Raw genomic sequence first — 21,330 nt, forward strand, 5'->3', positions numbered from 1 at the left:
TGAAGTTCTACTTTTAAAAAAAAAAATTTAAATTGCAAGTAAATTGAATGTTAAACATATAAATAAATCAGATTAAGAATATTATATTAAAATAAACCTTTGGTTTAGTGATAAATTTATATTTTATTGATCTAAATAGTATGGGTTCAAATCCAATCATATGTAATTTTCTTTTGAAAAATAAAAAGATTAAAGTACCTTCAAATAATATGACTTATTTTAATTACACAAGAACATTTTCGTAATTTTCTTAACCAAGTCGGTGCCTGGTTGACTCGTGATATCAACTCAGTGAAGGGTTTAAATAATAGTATAGATTATAGATCATATATATAAAAAAATGTGGGTAAAACAATTTGTATAATAAAATTGAAATGTATAAAAAAATTTATATAAAGTTTTGGTTGAAGTGGTAAAAAAAGTTTTTATAGATATTGGTGGCATGAGTTCAAATCGAACATTTATAATTTTATATTAGTTTTTTAGAGCAAATTGCACCAAACATCCTCAAACTATAACCCACATTTTAACTTGGTCCCTAATCTTCAAAATGTTATGATTATGTCTCCAAACTACAAGTCCTTCCATTATTGAAACATTTGATTTAACCATTAAATGACACATAAAATATTATGTGGTATAATTTACAATGAAAAATTTAAAGAAAAATAAAATGTTGTCACATAACTTTTAAAATTAAAAATTAAAAATTAAGTAAAATCGAAAAAAAGAGAGTGAACGATAGTTTTGCAAAAGTTTGAAGCTTCAAAATCAATATTTTTACAACATCCATTTTTACAATATTTATTTTTCTTTAAACTTTTAATTTTAAATTGTGTCATATGAGATTCGGTATCTCATTTAGCATTTAAATTAATGATTTTAGTAATGTAAGAATCTTATATGACATCGACAGTTTAATGTTGTAATTAGAATATTTAAAGTTTGAGGACCAATTTATAGTTTAGGGTTTTTTGTGCAATTATTCGTGTTCTTAAAATAAAAGAAGACAAAAATACTCTCATAATAATATAACTTCTTTAAAATATAATGTTATTTTAATAATTTTTAATTAAATTGATATCGAGTTGTTTTATGAATACAAAGTACACTTGACCCATTCAAAAACTGAATGTAGAAACATCAACCTTATGAATACAAAGTATCATTATTAGGTATTAATCAACAAATCGTTCACACAAGTTGGTGTGTTAAATTCGATCCCGAATTTTTTAAAAAGTAAATTATAATCAATGTGATTTAATTATTAGTGATTTTATATTTTGATTATTTAGTTTCAAAAATTATTAAATAATTATTAAATTATTTAAAAATTTTATTTAAATTACTGAGATTATTAAAATCGCTATTATGTGACATTTTCATTTATATCATGTACCAATCAAATGTTTTATTTCTTTTTTTTACAGTTTAGTTCTTTTTCATAAAATAACTTTAAACATCATGCATCTGCGAATCAAAATCATATAAGTTATATCTCTGACATTAAACTATTAAATTATTGCTTGAAATTCATTAGGCGAATTTTTTCTGAAAAATTTAACCACTAAGATAAATTTTTTTGAATAAATGGATTAAAATTTTGTAATTTTTTAAAATTAAGGGAGGAAAAGATCAACTTTATTCACCTACAATTTACCGTTAAAAGTTGCTCTTTATCCTAAGAAAAAAAAGGTTTAATCAGTCAAAATCAGATGCAGAACAAACTATCCAACTCAAACTCAAGAATCGAGTCACCACGGAATCGAGAAATCGAGCCACTGAGAGAAAACTATTCATCAGGGCCCCAAAACACGGAGTCTATTATTCCGAACACAAAAACCCCTCAAGCCGGGAAATGTAAGACAACCGGCGGGGAGGGACAGGGAGCACCCAGAACGAAAGAAAGAGAAAAAAGGGGGAGGGGAGAGAAGAAGCATGGGTGGGACTGGAGAACCTGAGAAAGGAAGAGCGGCGCCGGCGATGACAAGAGGAGAGGGGGAAAAGGAAGGAGAAGGAAGAAGGAACCCAAAGGTGAAATGCTAGAAACAAAAAAGAAGTGGGTGAAAAGCAAGGCTTATGATCCATGATTGAACTTTACAGTTTCTTGTTAAAATAAAATTTGGTTGTTCACACTGGATTATTACCTGCTCTGACAAGAGGGCAGAACAATGTAGCTCACAAGACAATGTTTTTGCAATTACATATCCTATTTCAGAATCAAGAAAAATTCATTGGGAGAGCCAAATTTTTTGGTATAAACCATCGTATTTGTACTTGGATGCCATGAACAAATACACACGCATATGGATTTAAACCTTCAAAACCCCTTGAGGATCAAGGGTTATAAATTCATTTAAATCCTCTGCAACTCTACAACTAGAATTATAACCCAAAAAAAAACAAATACAGCTATACATTCAAACCCCATCTCTCTTTGCTGCATTGCACAATCAACTCAATCCCTATTCACTACACTACTACTACTTCTCTTACCTAGAGAAGACATGAAACAACCTCGACTGGAACAACCCTTCTTTGATATGGTAGCCTTAGGGCTATATGACTTGTTTTTATGACCACCAAGTCCCCATCCATAGCTCTTACATGATTTCATCTTGGGTCTAATATTTAAAGGACCTAACACTTTCTCTGGAAGGTCTTCTATGCTCCTCACGCTTGCTAAAGATGTGAATGATTGAGACTTCCCTTCATAATATTTAGAAAGCCCTCTCCTGCAATTACATTTATATATATATATATAAATTGATCAAACCATTCATCACAACCTACTACTTAATTTCCTAAACACTTGTAGTTTTGTTGAAATTGTTTACCTGATAGGTAATTGAGCCATGAGGTCGGATAATTCATAAAGAGGTCCATTAGATGATGATGATGATGATGATGCAGAAGATGCATCCTCAACCATGTCTGATGAAGAAGATATTGAATAAATGGAGTTATCTGAGTTTTCTCCAAGGGAGGATTCACTGGATATTAAATCACACGTTTCATCATTATGATTCCCTCTCCCCATGATCATCAAGTTGCCGCACCATGCTTCATTGCAATCCACTTTCTTCAGATTCATAGCTGGAACAATAACAAGAACAAGAACAAGAGCAAGATCTGATTTCTGAAAACCCTATGTGCAATTTGGTCTTCTAGGAGGGAGCATACAAATGCATATATATATATAAAGCTATTGTTAGTTGATAATAATATGTGGTGGTATTTAAACATATAGAATAAGCTTGACCAGTTTGTTTATTATTTTAGATAATAATTTCTTTTTTGTTCCTTGTATTCCTTTATTCCAAGATTTGTCATTATCATCACCTAATGGTCTAAATTTAATATAGCTTTCCCATTGTACTAGGACATTTGGATAAGATCTAAATTGAAGGCATCCATATCCTAGTCAGTCACCTTTTTTCTTTTCTTTTTCTTTTAGGCTGAAAATGAGGTTACCATCTTTAGCAACTTTGCTTGAAAAAGCTATGACATATTGTACATATTTCCATGTCCCACAACTCCCAAAGAGGCAGTCACATTGGTAGAAAAGGCTTCCGATAGTTAAGGAATCAGTGTAGGTGCATCTGGAAAGTTCAATATTTTAGTTTTCTTAACAAATTCTTCACAATTTAACTAAAATTTTCAATGACGAGATATCAAAGTTATTAGCATGAAAGATTGTACTATTCTTTCTGTTAGTGAATATTCTCTGTTACATAAAAAGTGATCAAGATTTGACAACTGTCTTCTAAGTACGGAGCAGGAAAATGGGATGTGGTCCAAAAGCAAACACATAGGGTGGATTCATTTAACAAAACATGGTAGCCATTTCCTTAGGATAAGAAGGTTGACTTGGGAACAAAGGCTAATGTGCCACCGCATCACCCCTCACATTCTTATCCATTTTAATCCCATTTAGCTCAGGACAACCCTTTTTCAAAAACTCCTAATCAACCTTCTTACTAATGGACTAAATTCGAATTTTACACAAATAAGAATGTAAATGTACGAAAAATAAAATAAAAGCACCATCATAACCATATGTGTTATCATTTCATACTTTCTCCAACCAACAACTAGGTATTATAAAATCTCCGATTCAATTAATATCATAAGTCAATCGCATCTCAATTCAATTGAAAAATCACCCAAATTTAATCTTTTATCAAAATCAATTATATTTTTATTTTTATTTTTTCTTATAAAATATTACCTAAAATCAATAAAACTCATGGTACACAATTGATAGAAATAATTTGTTGGAATGAATTTATTTCTAAGTGATTTTAATTATTTTTTTTATAATTTAGTGAAGAGAATAGGATGATTCAAGATTAAACTTAAAATTCTATCGCGTTGCTTATGTCACAATGCTCTTGCCACCAAGTTGAGAGGTTGTTGGCACATGATTTTAAAATTTTAAACTTTTTAATTTTATATTTTATTATTTAAATTTAAGTTACTTAATATATAATAAATGAAATGTTTTAGTATTTAATAAATAATTATTATTTAATATAAGTGAAATTTTATATATTAAAACATGGGTAAACTATATTGGTAGTCACTCAACTATTAGTAAGTGTTTTTGTTGGCCACCCAATTATTCGACTCCAACCATTAAATGTTAATGGAAAGATAACATGGCAACTTTTAAAATTGACATACTAACAAACTTAGTCCTCCACATTCAAAGTTACTTAATTTAATCCTCAAGTATGAATCTTATAAAATTGGTGAAGATCAAACCAATGAAGTTAAGTCATCTCAGCCATTAGTTTCCTATCCAACAATGAAGAATAGGAGTATCAAGAGAAAAGAATGGGAAACTGTGAAAATTATGATTTTGGATTTTTGGGTGTTTCTATTTTTGGTATATATATATGATCAAATTTAGCTGATACATTTATTTTTTTTAAAGCTTTTCAAGCAAAATAGTCACAAAGAAAAGCAAAATTACAAAAAGGATCAAACTACACAATGTGAAAACGTTGGTTGTTAAATTTTTAAATTTAAGACTAAATTAACACAATGTATAAATATTTTAGGGTTAAAGTTATTTTTATGCCAATTTTAAAACAAACATGTCACTTTTCCTCAGCCCTCATGATCAAAAGAAATTTTTTTGAATAGTTTAATAATTATTTTATAATTTTTTATAATTGAATGATAAAATAAATTACTGATAATTGGGTGTTTACCCTAAAAAAAATTAAAGTTATGGGCTAAAAGCGAAGACAATTTAATAATACACCACTTTCCAAAACCAAAACCAAAAAAAAAAAAAAGAAAGCACAATAATAGAAGCCTGAACAATGGAAAAGGTTTTAAATGGGAAGGATATTGGCTATTTTTGGATTGGTTAAATTCTGCTATTAATCCCTATATTTTGCAAAAGTTGTGAATTTAGTCATTATATTCTAATTTGGTTACTTTTAGTTTTTGTATTTTTCAAATTTTAAAATTTTAGTCCTCACCAAATGATAACTGTTAAATTCATTAAGTTTTGTTTTTCTAATATCTAATGCATCAAACATATTATTATATGTTTAATGTCATGTCAGCTTGTTATTTCCACATATTCCTCACTAAAAATTCAGTTAATAGATTAACGACTATCATTTGTGTCGAAATTGAACTTTCAAAATTCACAACTTAGAATGATTGAATTGAAACATATGGACTAAATCTACAATTGTACGTATAATACATGACTAGTAATTGAATTTGAACAAACAGAATTAACAGGTACAGTTTGGATCAGGACTAAAATCGATCAAATTAAAGTATAGGGACTAATTTTACAACTTTTGTAAAGTAAAAGGACTAATACAAAAATTTAACCTTTTGTATTTTAAAGTGTACTGGGCTACGTTACTTGGGATCAAAGGAAAGTGGGCTTGTTTTGTTTCAATATTGGTTCAGTCCTGTTTGAGGGTAATGGCCCAACATGGAAAATTAGAACTCCAAGACAACAAACAAACATTCTCAGGGTAGCGGAATCGAGATGCTTCCTCTTAACTGGAATTCATAAAAAATATAGTAAAGTCCGGTCCGAAACACTGTGTCACTCTGACACTAAACATGCGCCATCCACCAAAGCTTAAGTGCTCTCACTATCTCACTCCCCCCCTCTCAGAACCAACCTTCTGTTTTTGTGTTCTTTTTTCCCTTTAACAAAGAAATAAAGACGTTACTGAAGAACGTTGCAAGGTTCAACACAAGTTGTACTGTTTTTTGTGAACAATGGCTTCAAGATTCAACCTTGTCTTTGCTGTTTCTTTGCTGCTGCTTCTTTTAGGTATGTCCTCCTTACTTCTTCTGCAATAAAAGTATTCACTTTAAGGCTTTAATCTCTGATTTTGATGGAATACCCACATTTATTTTGACTAAAACTCTCAGCTTTTTTATATGCTTCATTCTTTTCTCTGATGGGTGTCCTTGGTTTAGTTATTTGCTATTTTGGGTCATCTTGTACTGCCTTAAATGTATCAAGCAATGTTATCTTTGTACACCACTTGCATTTAAGATCATGCTATCAAGTAGGTAGGGCTTCAATGTGTAGGAGAATGGGGCAGCTATATTACAATCAATGTTCTAGTCGGTTTAGTTCATATCAATCCTAGATTAGCCGCATTCCATGTGGAATGTTGAATCTCCTGTCTGATAATTAGTTCTTTAACTACTCGCAATGGTTTTAAAACTGTAATTGAATTTGCCTGTTGAAAAAGAAATGCAATGTTATGTTTTTGTCTTGGCAATAAATGTTGATTGTGTTGTGCTGGCAGATTTCTGTAGGGGAAGCATAGTTGGAGTTTGCTATGGAAGGAATGCTGATGATCTTCCAACACCTGATAAAGTGGTGAAATTGGTTCAACTTCACAAAATCAAATACCTAAGGATTTATGATTCAAATATCCAAGTGTTGAAGGCATTTGCAAACACCGGTGTTGAACTTATGGTGGGAGTTCCGAATTCGGACTTGTTAGCATTCTCCCAGTTCCAATCAAATGTTGATTCCTGGCTAAAGAACAGCATCCTTCCGTATTACCCGGCCACAAAAATCGCATACATCACAGTAGGTCTTGAAGTCACGGAGAGTCCTGATAATGCCACTGCCTTGGTTGTGCCTGCTATGCAAAATGTGCTCACTGCATTGAAGAAGGTTGGCCTGCACAAGAGGATTAAAGTTTCAAGTACTCATTCCCTTGGGGTTCTGTCCCGGTCATTCCCACCTTCTGCTGGGGCTTTTAACAGCAGCCATGCATTTTTCCTGAAACCTATGTTGGAATTCCTAGCTGAGAACCATTCGCCTTTTATGATCGATTTATATCCTTATTATGCTTATAGAGATTCTCCGAGCAATGTCTCTTTGGATTATGCTTTGTTCGAGTCATCCTCAGAAGTCATAGATCCTAACACTGGTCTACTTTACACCAACATGTTTGATGCGCAGATAGATGCCCTTTATTTTGCCCTGATGGCCTTAAATTTCAGAACAACCCAGGTTATGGTCACTGAAACTGGCTGGCCTTCCAAAGGTTCACCCAAAGAGAAGGCTGCTACTCCTGACAATGCTCAGACTTATAATGCCAATCTAATTCATCATGTTATCAATGACTCTGGCACTCCTGCCAAGCCTGGTGAAGAGCTTGACGTGTATATTTTCTCATTGTTTAATGAGAACAGGAAGCCTGGACCGGAATCCGAGAGAAACTGGGGCTTATTTTATCCTGACCAGACTAGTGTCTATAACCTGGACTTCACCGGAAATGGTATTGTTGATGTGACAAACAGTGGGAACGGCACCAATTCAAATGTGACAACCTGGTGTATTGCTTCTAGCAAAGCTTCTGAAGCAGATTTGCAAAATGCCCTGGATTGGGCTTGTGGTCCTGGGAATGTGGATTGCTCTCCCATTCAGCCTAGCCAGCCATGTTTCGAGCCTGATAATACACTTTCTCATGCCTCGTTCGCATTCAACAGTTACTACCAGCAAAATGGGGCTACTGATGTTGCTTGCAGTTTTGGAGGAAATGGAGTCAAAGTCGACAAGGATCCTAGTAAGTCCATTACTTTAAGCTAAATTTGATTCAAAGATTGCATTATACATGCATATTAATACCTATTATACCAACGCTGCTCATAGGTGTGAACTTTTAGCTTAGGTGAACATTTTTCTATCCAATGTGCCTGGTTTGCATGGTTTTTGAAGTCTAAAAACTACTAGTATCCCTTTAGGAATATTTTATCTTATGAAAGAAACTAATTTGTTTTAACTATTTGTGCAGGCTATGATAATTGCATTTATGTTACTACAAAAGGGTAAGCACTGATTTTCTTTGTCATCCTTCCTTGGATCTGTTCCCATCTGTTGAACTCACCCATCAATGAATTCACTAAAGTTGTTCTTGTGATTATCTCTCGTGCAGCATAAACAAAACCGCAACAAGTAATATGACCTCCATAGCTAGTACTTCGTCATCCAGACGGACTGAAGTGTGTGCATGGATTGCTAGTTTCTTTCTAATGATGCTAGTCTCATTTGTTTTAAACCCCGAAAAGGTGTTGGATGCATCGATTTCATGACAGTTGAGGGGTCTGGCATGAAAGTATTCAATAAATTTGCGGTGGGGAAGAACTTGCTGCTGCCTTCTAGTTTTTTGGTATGGTATTGATGAGAAGTGTATATGATGTCCAATACCGCTGTTTGTTGTTGTATCAAATGTGGTGCTATTTCCAGTCAATGAATGTCCCTGTTTTTGGTCCAAAATTTTCAAGTTTTTTTTTTTCCTGATTAGGTTAAAATATGCTTCAAGTCCTTGTACTTTTAGTATATTTGTAATTTAATCCTATTTTTATTTTTAGGAATTTAGTCCCTATTTTTAGATTTTAAAATTCATGTTCAATTGTTAACTTTATTAAATTTGTTGGTATAGCATTTTCAAACAAAAAATATTCCATAGAAAATTAATTAGACCCAAGTTTGATTTGGTTTGATTAGGTTTTTAGGTTCTAATTTTTCAAACATAATTTGATTCGGTTTTATTATTTTTATGTTAATTTTAGGTTTTTACTTTTTGACAAAATAAATTATCTTTGAGTTTTGGATAGTTTCAACCTTTTCTATAAATATTTTAAAAGCAATTAAATTTTCAAATAAATAAGAAATATAAAAATATTTGAAATTGTTTTTTATTATTTGAAATATAAAATATTTATTTTTACATAAAAATAAAACTTAATTGGAGTCATTCAAATAACTTCAATCACCCAAAAACCAGCTTGGAATCAATTTTCAATATTTATTTTGAGTCCTATATGAGATTGTAGCCTAGCCTACCAAGGAGTCATTTTCTTACCAGGTCTTAATGGCGTTAGCAGGCAAACATAAGATTAGTTGAACAAATTTGGGCAAATGATTTACCAATTCCACTAGAAAAAAAAAAAGAAAAAAAAGAAAGGCCATTGTAAATGTAAAACAAAGTATTTCAGTCGACAATCTTCGATATTACCATCAACCAAACTGGTACAGAAACAAAGCAAAGAGATCATAAGCATCACTATTACAAACACCAACCATTCTGTATCATTAAAAAGGTTCCCATAACTTAACATCCTATTATTTAATTGCACCCCCAACCATTACTACAGGAGGTGGTGGATGCACTTTCGTATAGAAGCCAACAAGAATTGCAACAAATAAGGCACACCAATGAGATCAAAGACCCTGATCAATGAGATAATCACCCAGCCTTTCCACAACCATGTTGCACTGCCCGGGAGTCATTGGCTCATCATAGATGCCGATGATCAAGGCCTGATTGGTCTTTTTAACAGTAACACCTCCAGGTCCCTGAAATTTAAATGAAAAATGCTCAGAATACAACCATGACACAATCAAATATTCCAGACAGCAACTAGAAAGTTATGCAGTAACAGCCTCGATGCCCCTCCTTTTGTCAAGTTGTCTCTGGACAAATACACTCCCTAAGGAATCTCGAATGACTGGAGGCACAAACAAGGGCAGCATAGAAATAGGTAACAGCAAAAGCCAGATGCATAGTGCATAGATATGTGAGCACAGCATCAATGTACCTATTTTGAGCGGCTAATCACCATTAAAATCACTCTGCAAAGTGTTTAAAAACAAAGTTTAGGGTGAAAAACCAGCAATGAAGTTCAGTGTTTAATGGATTTTATTTTCATTTTATCATATCAAAAGGTTGAACTCGAACTATACTTGGACCTGAATGTGTGAATGACAAATCTATTTGGGTTGATCATAATGTAAATGAATGCATGTGTTCATGAGAGTTGTTCGTGTCATATACGCAGTGAAGCTCAGAACCGACAGGTCACCTTCTTCCCTCGAATAACAGCTCCTGGTTCACCTTGGATCACCATGTATTTAGTGCCACCAAGGTACAATCCGGTTGGGGCAAGTGATCCGGGTTCAGCAAAGTCATTCATGATGCCATTGATTTCTTCTTGCTTAAACTGAAATAAGCATAAAAACCAGAAACAATAAGCACATCAGGAAAAAGAAAAAGAAAACCATTCTATTTTACTGTCTAAAGCGAGAGAAAATAGCTATAGAATCGAATAAACAGGATTTGTAGTACTCAAAACATTTCGCTCTATAATTACATATATCATCATTTACTAAAATTATGGTCCGCTGCAAAGATCTGTTAGCAAAACTTGATTTCACTTGCTTAAAACAACGCTTAATGCTTACAAAACTAAGAAATCTGTACAAACAGAAGAAAACCCAAGAATTATACACATTTTCCATGCATGAAAAATCAAATCTGTCAGCACCTCATGCAAAATAAACTAGCAAATAAAAAAACACAAGAACTGTGAAGAAGAGAAAGAAAAGAGCATAAAATTAGTTTCAGAAAATAGAAGAAAAAAAGTGGTTTGGGAGCAAATCAGATCAGGAAAATAAATCAAGTAAGGAGAATTCAATCATAGCAATCAGACCCCTCTTTACTCAAAAGATGGACCTCATTTTTTTTCTGAGAAACCAAACCTAAAGAAAAGAAGCAAAGGTTAATGAAAAGGAGGAAGGGTGTAAAAAGAGAAGAAAACCTGAGGGAAATTGGAGCTCTGAGCCCAAACACTGCCGTCTTGGCCGATGATAGCAGCGGCAGAGAGATGGTTGCCTTCGATATCACACAACAGGTGATCATCAACATACGCTTGCCACGACATCTTCTTCTTCTTCCTAAACTTGTGTGAGTTTTTACAAATAAATAAATGAAAGAATAAATAAGTGAGAAAAATGTTTGACTGAAGGACACAAGTGAGTGGAGAAGAGGGAGAGACAGGAAGATATAGCGTTAAAACTACGGGATCTGCTATATTCCTTTTTAGTTTGGGCCACAAACCATCCTTTTTTCCTAAATTAAAACCCACATTTTGGTCCCCTTTTCCTTTTCTGTCCAATTTCCTTTATATGGGGAGGGAATCTTTTATATTTATTTATTAATTCCTGGACATAAGTATTGCGGTTAAGACAATATTTATTGTTATGAAAAAAAAATTCTAATATTAACAACATCATCTCAATATAGCATAAAAAATAAGATTAGCTCGTACTAGCATATTGCATGCTTCATAATTTCATTCATAGATAAAATCGGGATGAACCATATATTGTAATATTAATGATACAAATTCATATTCAGATGATGAACCCGATCAAGGACCAACGCTGATGATAATGAGTATATGTTAAATGCTAGAGGAAATAGCCCAACAAATATGGAATGCTACAACAATTAGATAAAATTGTATATGTTATTTATTTTTGTTATTATTTTTTTTAGTATTCGTATTATCGACTACTTTTTTATTTGGACTAATGTATTACATATGATGATTTTATTTTAATATTTGTTACTCATTTATAATTATTTTATCGTATTGATATTTTTTATATTACTTAATATTTTTAAAATATAAATTATGTAAGTATGTAATTACAATGTGTAATTAGGGTTTATATCACCTACATTTTTTATAAATTTTAATTTAATATTTAATAGTTTAATATGTTTCTCTTTTATAAATATTATAAATATATAATTTAAATGCTTTTCAATATTTACATTGTTGTATTATATATGTGATATATTATATAAAAATAAAAACAAAATGATATATCAAATAATTAAAAACGGATTGAATATGATTTAAGCCTAGAATGTTGGAAACCATATCCCACAAATATTTTAAAGTGCTTGATTTTTCTATACATTTAGTTATTTAATCATTAATGTGTTTTTGTTTTGATGGCTAAATTAAATTTTTTTTAAATTTCGTCACTAATGTTTTAGATCGTTTTTGTCTTAGTCACTCTCAATTAAATGATTAAATGAAGTGGTCTTTTTAATTAATATAATAACACATTTAGTCCTCAATAGTTACATATTCTATCAAATTGATCCTTAAGCACATATAATTAAATGATTATTATATATTATGAAAAAGCACAAAATATAATATTATTTATACAATTTTTGAAACCATTTTATAGAATACAAAATTTATGGGCATGAGACTGAGAATGATTGAACCTTCTGCAAACTTCTTTGTTGTCCATATGGTGATTTTAACTTTCTAAGCATCAAGAATCAAGAATTACCAAAGTCTTAATCTCCTCTAAATCATGTTCCTTAACAAGTTTCATAACCACTTTAATGACACTTATCTCTTAAAAGCAACTAATTTAATTGAAGTACAAATTTTTGCAAGTTAAATTTTAAAATAACTGCACCTTCTTAGTAGAATTTGTTATCACTCATTGTGTGATTATTTTTGTTTTTTGGCCACCAAATGTTTGTTGAGTATGCCTCAAATTTCAGTCAAATAAGAGATTGCTTGCAAGTTAAATTAAACAAAATATATTTTATTTCTAGAAGATTTAGTATCTATTAGTATTATATATTTAGCATTTATTAGCATAATTTATTTTACCTACGAATTTAGCCTATAAATAGGCTCTTTTACAACCTTAGAAAATACACCCATTAGAGATTAGAACTCATTACACTTTTGGAGAATTTTGTGTCTATGTTTTGAGGGTTCTTTGTTTTCGGGTTTCGAGGTTTAGTTTTATCTCCATCTTTTGTACTCTTCGTTCTTTTGCCATTATAGTAAAATTATCTTTGCCCGTGGATTTTTTATCCTCTTTAGAGGAGTTTTTCCACGTTAAATTTGTGTATTCAATTTCTCAATTTCTTTCGCTATTTTTACTTGTTTGTTGCTTAATTGGGTCGATCCCCAACAAGTGGTACCAGAGCTATTTCAATTTCCACAAATCAGCCCGTTCAGAGATGGCAACAACAAGATTGGACATTGAGAAATTCGATAGTGTCACAAATTTTAATTTGTGGCAAGTTCGGATGATGGCAATTCTAGTTCAGATCAACTTGACAAAGGCTGTTACCGGGAAAAAGCCCGAGAATCTAGATTAGTCAGAATGAGAAGAGCTTAATGAAAAGACCCTGTCTACAATCCAGTTGTGCCTCGCTAATAGGGTATTGCAAGAGGTATTGATGGAGAAAGCCTCATTCGCCTTGTGGAAAATGTTAGAAACACTTTATGCGACTAAGTCTCTAGCTAATCGTTTAGTGTTGAAATAATGTCTATTTACGTTTCGCATGAACGGAGGTGAGCTTCTTAGAGATTACATCAGTCAATTCATTACCCTTTTAAATGATTTAAATAACGTTGAGGTTCAAATTGATGATGAAGATCAGATTATGCTATTATTGTGTTCTTTACCCCCTTCATACAAGTCTTTAAGGGAGACCTTGATTTATGGCAGAGACAAACTCTCGTTCAAGGATGTAAAGGGTCATTTGTTGAGTAAAGACAAACTCGACAATGATTTTGGTTTGGATAGCAAGACAGATATACAAGCTTCCGTTTTGGTAGCATCAAAGAAGCGAGACAAAAGGTGTCGCTATTGTAAGAAGTTAGGCCACGTCAAAGCAGATTGTTATAAATTGCGAAATAAAAGGGCTACTGAGAGTAACGGAAAAGATGTAGTTGGTACTAATTTGGCCGACGAAAGTAGTGATGATTTCTTGTTAGTGCCAACGAGCAAAAGCTCTAAGCTTATGTCCGAGTAGATCTTAGATTCAGGATGTTCTTTCCACATGTGTCCCAATAGATAATGGTTCTCTATATACAGTTCGGTTAAAGGTGGAGTTGTGCACATGGGAAAAGATTCATCCAGTAAGGCAATTGGTATTGATACTATTAAAATTAGGATGCACGATGGGACGATTAGGACACTCTCAGATGTTAGATATGTACCTGATTTACAAAAGAATCTCATCTCTTTGAGTATTTTAGACTTCAAAAGTTACAGAATCAACATCAAGTTGAACTACATTAAAGTATCTCGTGGGGCTGTCATTTTGTTAAAAGGTAAAAGTACCGGTAACCTTTATATTCTGGAAGGTTCTATAGTGACTGGTGAAATCGAATGTCCCTCGTCCGTTACGGAGTTGGAGTCAACTCGTTAAGAGCGGAGGCAACTTGGTCATAGGAGGGAAAAATGTATGACCGTTTCATTGAAGAGAGGTTCTCTTTTGGATGCAGGTTTTGAAAAGTTAGGGCATTGTGTTCGTGAAAATTAAACCCGGGTTAGTTTTGATTTGGCAGTGCACAAGTCGAAGGCTAGAAGTCTTCTAGCTTCTAAGTACAGATTCGACTAAGTTAATTCCCTGCATAGTTCAAGATAGGCTCGTGGCGGGCTTTGACAAAGATGGCGTTGTGGTAATATAAGTTAAGGTGGAGATTTGTTGAGTATGCCTCATATTTCAGTCAAATAATAGATTGCTTGCAAGTTAAGTTAAACAAAATATATTTTATTTCTAGAAGATTTAGTATCTATTAGTATAGTATATTTAGCATTTATTAGTATAATTTATTTTACCTACGAATTTAGTCTATAAATAAGCTCTTTTACAACCTTAGAAAATAAACTCATTAGAGATTAGAACTCATAACACTTTTGGAAAATTTTGTGTCTATGTTTTGAGGGTTCTTTGTTTTCGGGTTTTGAGATTTAGTTTTATCTCCATTTTTTGTACTCTTCGTTCTTTTGCCATTATAGTAAAATTATTTTTGCCCGTGATTTTTTATCCTCTTTAGAGGGGTTTTTCCACGTTAAATTTGTGTATTCAATTTCTCAATTTCTTCCGCTATTTTTACTTGTTTGTTGCTTAATCAGGTCAACCCCCAACAATACTGTTTTTGCTTATTCCTTTTTTGTTCTCTAAAGGCACAAGTCATTCATCTAATAATATTGTTTAGGATCATGTTATTTGGATTCGGGTGTGTATTAGATATAAATATGTGTTGATACAAAATAATATAAATAATATTATATTTTATACTTTTTCATAATATTTAATAATCATTTAATTATTTTTATAGTTAATTACATGTGTTTAAAATTAAATTTATAGGATTTGTAAATGTTAAGGGTTAAATTTATTGAATTATTTAGAATTAAGATCAAATTAATAGAATGTATAAGTATTAATAAGGATTTTAATTAAATGTGATATTATACTAATTAGAAAATGGTTATGTCAATCCCGTATGTTAATCATTTAATAGAAAACTACCAAAATAGAAACCAACTAAAATATTAATGAAAACAATTAAAAGAATCATCATAATTTAATAACTAAAATAAAAACATACTTGGATAACTATTTCATAATTAATTTGAGTCACGACACTAAGAAGCACACAGGAAGAATTATTGAAGCGTACAAATTAATATATATATATATATAAATTATTCTACATGAAAAAGTAATGAATGTGCAAATTTGTTATCTTGTAATTAAATACCTAAATTAACTCTAAATTATTTTCAAAATCTTGTATTAATAATATAAATTAATACCTACATTTATTGCATTTAAACTAATGAGAAAAATAAATAAATACAGGGTTACTGCTTCTCATATAAATTCATAATAAGATCATAAGACGAGTGAGGAAAAGTAAAGGTCTGTTTGATTGACAGAATTGATTTTCCGGAAAATTATTTCCAACTTTTCCAGCGTTTGATTGGTGGAAAACATTTTCCATTTGGAAAATGAACTCCAAAACAAGGGAGAATGGGTTACATTTTAGGGAAAATGTCTTACCCTTTCAATTTCAGTAAGACATTTTCCGTGCTCTCCTATCTATTGCCTCCTTCATTCCTTCCTTCATTTCCGTAGAAAAGCGCTTACATTTATCGATTTTCCAGTTACTGCTTTTTTAATTATTCAATACTTGTTTTTTAACACAATTTCAAATAATTTATTTGATATTAGTTTTTTCAATTTATAACGATTAATATTGTAGCTTAATAATTGAGTATTATTATAAATAAATCATTACAATATATGTAAAAATAATTTAAAATATAAAAATTTATTAATATATATTAATATATGTAAAAACAATTTTTCCGAAAAATATTTTCAAAAAATCTGCCAAGCAGCAGAAAATATTTTACACAGATTCAATCAAACACTAGAAAATATTTTTCAGTAAATCATTTTACAGAAAAGTAAAACATTTTCCAGAAATCATTTTACGGAAAATATTTTACTGGCAATCAAACAGACCTAAGTGACAGTCAACAAACTTGAAATATGATTCTCCCATTTCACAAAGAAAAATTACATAATATTCGAATCTTCGAAAGAAAAATGAATGGCATTAAAATTAGTGCCCAAAACTGGGGAAAAAAAACAAAACAAAACAAAACATTTATGGAGTAAATCAACCAGGTTGATTTGTGAAAGTGTAGGCAGAGGTCCACTACAGGCCTTGTTCTGCAAGATAATCTCCCAACCTCTCCACAACCAGGTTGCACTGCCCTGGAGTCACTGGTTCTTCATAGATCCCAAAAATAAGCGCCTGTGCTGTTTTCTTGATTGTTATCCCTCCTGGTCCCTGCCCACACCCCACATATTAATATGTTATGAACTCCTAATATATGCACCTGATTAAACCATTACCTTTTTTCCACGAATAACAGCTCCAGGTTCACCCTGGATCACCATATACTTTACACCCTCAATGTGTAAGCCAGTAGGTGCAAGGTGGCCTGGTTGGTCGAAATCTTTCATGATGTCAGTGATCTCATTACCCTTTAACTGTAAGCAATATAATGAACAAAAGACAAAGGAAGTAAATCAGATCATATAAGAAAAAAGAAAGGGGGTTAAGATGAATGTGATGGATAGGGTGACCTGAGGGAACTTAGAGCTCTGAGCCCAGACACTGCCATCATGGCCAATGATAGCAGCGGCAGTAAGGTGGTGGCCTGTGCCATCGATATCACACATCAAGTGCTCATCTACGTAAGTTTGCCACGACATGTTGGCTTTGTGGCTGGTTTAATTTGTGTATAGTAAGAGATGTTGGGGGGGGGGGGGGGATTTTGTTTTGTTATTGGATGTGTTGCTTAAAATGGTATTTGGGATGGGGAGTTGAGGATGAAGGAATTGGGACGATAAATAAGGAAAGGAAGAAGGATTTGAAGAAGTTGGATGAAAATGTGAGCCGTCCGTTATGCTCCATTTCTTTACTGCCATTCACGTCCGCCTTTATTTTAGCACCCAAAGCCCCTGACCCTCCCCACTCCCATCCTTTCTTTCTCTCTCTTTTCACGTGTCTTATTGCCCACATCCTTTGCTTTCTAAATAAATTTATATTGTTTAAAATTTTATTCCTTCACTTATCTTGTTCGGTACTACGAAAAAGTTTGTTCCACAATTTTCTCTTTGGCAAAGAAACTACATGGGTTTTAAGACTTCCATTGTTGGTTGTCATCTTCATTAAGCTTCATTGTCTTCAGTTCAATGAATGCGATAAATGGTTAACCATCATCAAACTTGTGATAGTTATAAAAAAAATTCTAGAATTTATAACCCTCCAAAGAAGGTTATGAAAGTGCAATTATTAATAAAGTGGGGGTGAATATCTTATAAATAATGGACACGGAAGTGAGAAAAATTGATAAAGAGAAATCAGAGAGAAATAAAATTAGATTTATGCGTATAGAGGTTTATTTGAAAATAATATACAGTCAATATTAAAATATATTATTTAAAATTAATTAATAATAAATGGAATGCGTATGATATTAAAATGTAAAAAATAGATTAAACTGTGAGTCGAATGAAATTTAAATACATAAATATATCATATTAAACTTATTAAATTATTACAATTGTGTGTCATGGTGTTGTCATCAATCTTGAGTTACTATCGAGTTAACTTGAGACACCAATTCAATTAAAAATATTATTAATAATAGAAATCCTATCACACGCAGTATGTATGATGAAACTATGTATTTAGAACATAGAGGTAATAAAGCGTGCATATTAAAATAAAATGTATAAAATTATCAAAATAAAGTTTTGTTTGAGTGATAAATTTACTGTATTACTAATGCAATTAGCGTGGATTCAAATTCTACTACATGCAACTTTTTTTTTTTTACCTTTAAAGATTAAAATACCATTGAATAATATAACTTAATTTAATTACAAAAAGTTATTTTCGTACTTTCTCTAGCTGTATTGGCGTCTAATTGACTTGTGATACTAAATCAATTAAGGGCTTAATAATAGTATAGATTGTTAGTACAAATCTCCAGTGAAGAAAATCTCGAACACACGAACGGAACTTGAACAGAAAGAGAAGAAATAGGACAAGGCTCCAAAGCGTGTATCAAGTCACTATCTTTAAGGTTATATTCGCCCCCACCTATTTTTGGTGTACAAATGAGTTCCAAGCAAATTAACCTCGAGGATACAATGAAGCCAATGGCTATTTGTGTTTTGCACTGACGAGAATAGCCCACTACACACTGAGCAATGTATGACAAGAAACTCAATTTCTATAAAGGATTTCTGCAGTAATGCTTTATAAAATAATCTAATAATATTAGAAAATGAAGGAAGGAAAGAAAGAATATTAGAATTTGTTGGTGTGTTTTCCAAATGAAATCTCATTCCTATTTATAGGAATTTTCATGTCTCTTCATAAAGACATCTTTCATCAATAGGTGTCTTTTGAATAATAATGTCTTTAAAATAAACACATAATTATTCATTTAATATTATAACTATTCAAATAATATTATTTAAATAGTTATAATTCTTTTTCAAAAAATCAAATAATATAACTTTTGATTAATTACAGCCATTCATTTATAGTTATTGGAACACTATAAATATTTGAATATTTTCCAACAATCTCCCCCCATTTTCAAAATATTTTGGATTTTGATATTCTTGGAAATCAATTTGCATAAATGAAGGTGTCTTACGATTGAACCTTCACTTAGTGAAAACATGTTAAAGTTAATCAAAATTGAATGGTAGACTAAGCTTTGAACCAACTATTCTATTTGATTAACCGAACACATCTCACACAATGATTTCAACATCGGTTAATGCATAGTATCTAGGGACACTATTATGGTCATGTGTCTATGTCCTCTTTTCATGAGTGTTGTCAGAGCCAAGCCCTTGAGCTCCTAGAAGCGGCCACACTTCCACTCACATAGGTAGATCCCATCAAGAGTGTTCCCATAATTATAACACTCTAACATATTTATGTTATGGATCCATTAAGAGTACATTACTCATCCTTCCCTTATCATTACGGGTACCTAGCACTTTAATCTTAGGATGGATTTATTTATAGTGCTACAATCACATACTAATGATGTACTTTGTCTCATTGAATTCAAGGTTTGACGTTATACCAAGCATTGAGTCGAGTTTCCATCATGGGTGACTCTAATTAATGGGCTTGAGTCTCATCTCTTTTGAGGTCATTTTTACTGTATATCTAGCAACACTTTTTGTCAAAGGATCCGCTAAATTTTCATTTAACCTTACATAATTAATAGTGATCACTCCATCAGAGATTAATTGTCGGACATAACTATGTTTTAATCCAATATGTCTAGACTTTCCATTATATACTTGGCTATATGTCTTTGCTAGAGTAGCCTCACTATCACAACGGATAGAAATAGGTGAAATTGGCTTAAGCCATAAAGGTACATCATAAAGCAAATTTCTTAACCATTCTGCTTCTTCAGATGCAGCGGCTAATGCAATAAATTCTACTACCATGGTGGAATCAGTAATACATGTTTGTTTTTTGGAACCCCAAGGAATGGCTCATCCACCAAGAATGAAGATCCATCCACTAGTAGATGCATGATCTTCTAAACTTGTAATCCAACTAGCATTCGAATACCCTTCTAAAACTTGAGGATATCCATTATAACACAATCCATAGTTAATAGTTTTCTTTAAGTACTTAAGTACTCTATTCAAATATTGCCAATGCAAATTACTTGGATTACTTGTGTACCTACTCAATTTTCCAACAGCATATGCAATATCTGGTCTTGTACAAGTCATTAAGTACATAAGACAACCAATTAGACTTGCATATTTCAATTGATCAATTTTCCTACCAGCATTAGATACTAATTTATTTGAGGATCCATGGGTGTAGATGCTGGTATACAGTTGAAAATGTCAAACTTTTTAAGCACATTTTCAATGTAATATGATTGTGATAAAGCTATAGTGCTTTCATCTTGGTTTATTTTAATCCCAAGAATAACATCTACTATACCCATATCCTTCATAGCAAAGTTGTTTGACAAGAATTTTTTTGTGTCTTCTATTTGTTCCAAATCTGTGCCAAAAATAAGCATGTCATCTACATATAAGCAAATTATGACACCTTTTCCATTTTCAAATTTGATATATATGCACTTATCAGATTCATTTATTTTATAGTCATTAGCTAAAACAACCTTGTCAAACTTTTGGTGCCATTGTTTTGGTGCTTGTTTAAGTCCATATAAAGATTTAACAAGCTTACATACCTTATGGTCTTGTCCTGGAACAACAAATCCTTTCGGTTGCTCCATGTACACTTCCTCTTCCAAATCACCATTTAAAAATGTAGTTTTAACATCTATTTGGTGAACAACCAAATTATATATAGAGGTAAGTGATATTAAAAGTCTAATTGTAGCAATTCTTGCTACTGGAGCATAGGTATCAAAGTAATCAATACCTTATTTTTGTGTAAAACGTTTGGCTACCAACTTTGCTTTAAATTTATCAATGGTTTCATCGACCTTCATTTTCTTTTTGAAGATCCATTTACAACCTATTAGTTTGGAACCTAGTGGAAGATCAACTAAGATCCAAGTTTGATTTCCCATTA

The 21,330-nt window shown here is 31.9% G+C and overlaps 4 protein-coding genes across 4 annotated transcripts; 1 reads left to right on the forward strand and 3 right to left on the reverse strand.

The window, feature by feature from the left end:
- Positions 1-2,212: 2,212 nt before the first annotated feature.
- On the reverse strand, positions 2,213-3,212 carry LOC105774723 (protein OXIDATIVE STRESS 3). The gene is made up of 2 exons (XM_012597279.2): positions 2,838-3,212; positions 2,213-2,735 (listed from the first exon to the last, which is right to left on the reverse strand). Exons 1-2 carry the CDS (start codon positions 3,092-3,094, stop codon positions 2,459-2,461), a joined length of 534 nt encoding a protein of 177 aa, XP_012452733.1. The 5' UTR covers positions 3,095-3,212; the 3' UTR covers positions 2,213-2,458.
- Positions 3,213-6,068: 2,856 nt separating this feature from the next.
- Positions 6,069-8,791, forward strand: LOC105773173 (glucan endo-1,3-beta-glucosidase 13). The gene is made up of 4 exons (XM_012594872.2): positions 6,069-6,319; positions 6,807-8,081; positions 8,310-8,343; positions 8,451-8,791. The coding sequence occupies exons 1-4, from the start codon at positions 6,265-6,267 to the stop codon at positions 8,605-8,607; spliced, it is 1,521 nt and encodes a 506-aa protein (XP_012450326.1). The 5' UTR covers positions 6,069-6,264; the 3' UTR covers positions 8,608-8,791.
- A 704-nt stretch (positions 8,792-9,495) lies between these two features.
- LOC105773175 (profilin-2) lies at positions 9,496-11,355 on the reverse strand. Its single transcript, XM_012594873.2, has 3 exons — positions 11,116-11,355; positions 10,381-10,518; positions 9,496-9,874 (listed from the first exon to the last, which is right to left on the reverse strand). Exons 1-3 carry the CDS (start codon positions 11,236-11,238, stop codon positions 9,740-9,742), a joined length of 396 nt encoding a protein of 131 aa, XP_012450327.1. The 5' UTR covers positions 11,239-11,355; the 3' UTR covers positions 9,496-9,739.
- A 5,338-nt stretch (positions 11,356-16,693) lies between these two features.
- On the reverse strand, positions 16,694-17,536 carry LOC105772242 (profilin-2). Its single transcript, XM_012593554.2, has 3 exons — positions 17,307-17,536; positions 17,073-17,210; positions 16,694-17,007 (listed from the first exon to the last, which is right to left on the reverse strand). Exons 1-3 carry the CDS (start codon positions 17,433-17,435, stop codon positions 16,873-16,875), a joined length of 402 nt encoding a protein of 133 aa, XP_012449008.1. The 5' UTR covers positions 17,436-17,536; the 3' UTR covers positions 16,694-16,872.
- Positions 17,537-21,330: the final 3,794 nt, after the last annotated feature.

The sequence above is a fragment of the Gossypium raimondii genome, chromosome 6, assembly GCF_025698545.1.
Source record: "Gossypium raimondii isolate GPD5lz chromosome 6, ASM2569854v1, whole genome shotgun sequence".
NCBI classification, from domain to species: domain Eukaryota; kingdom Viridiplantae; phylum Streptophyta; class Magnoliopsida; order Malvales; family Malvaceae; genus Gossypium; species Gossypium raimondii.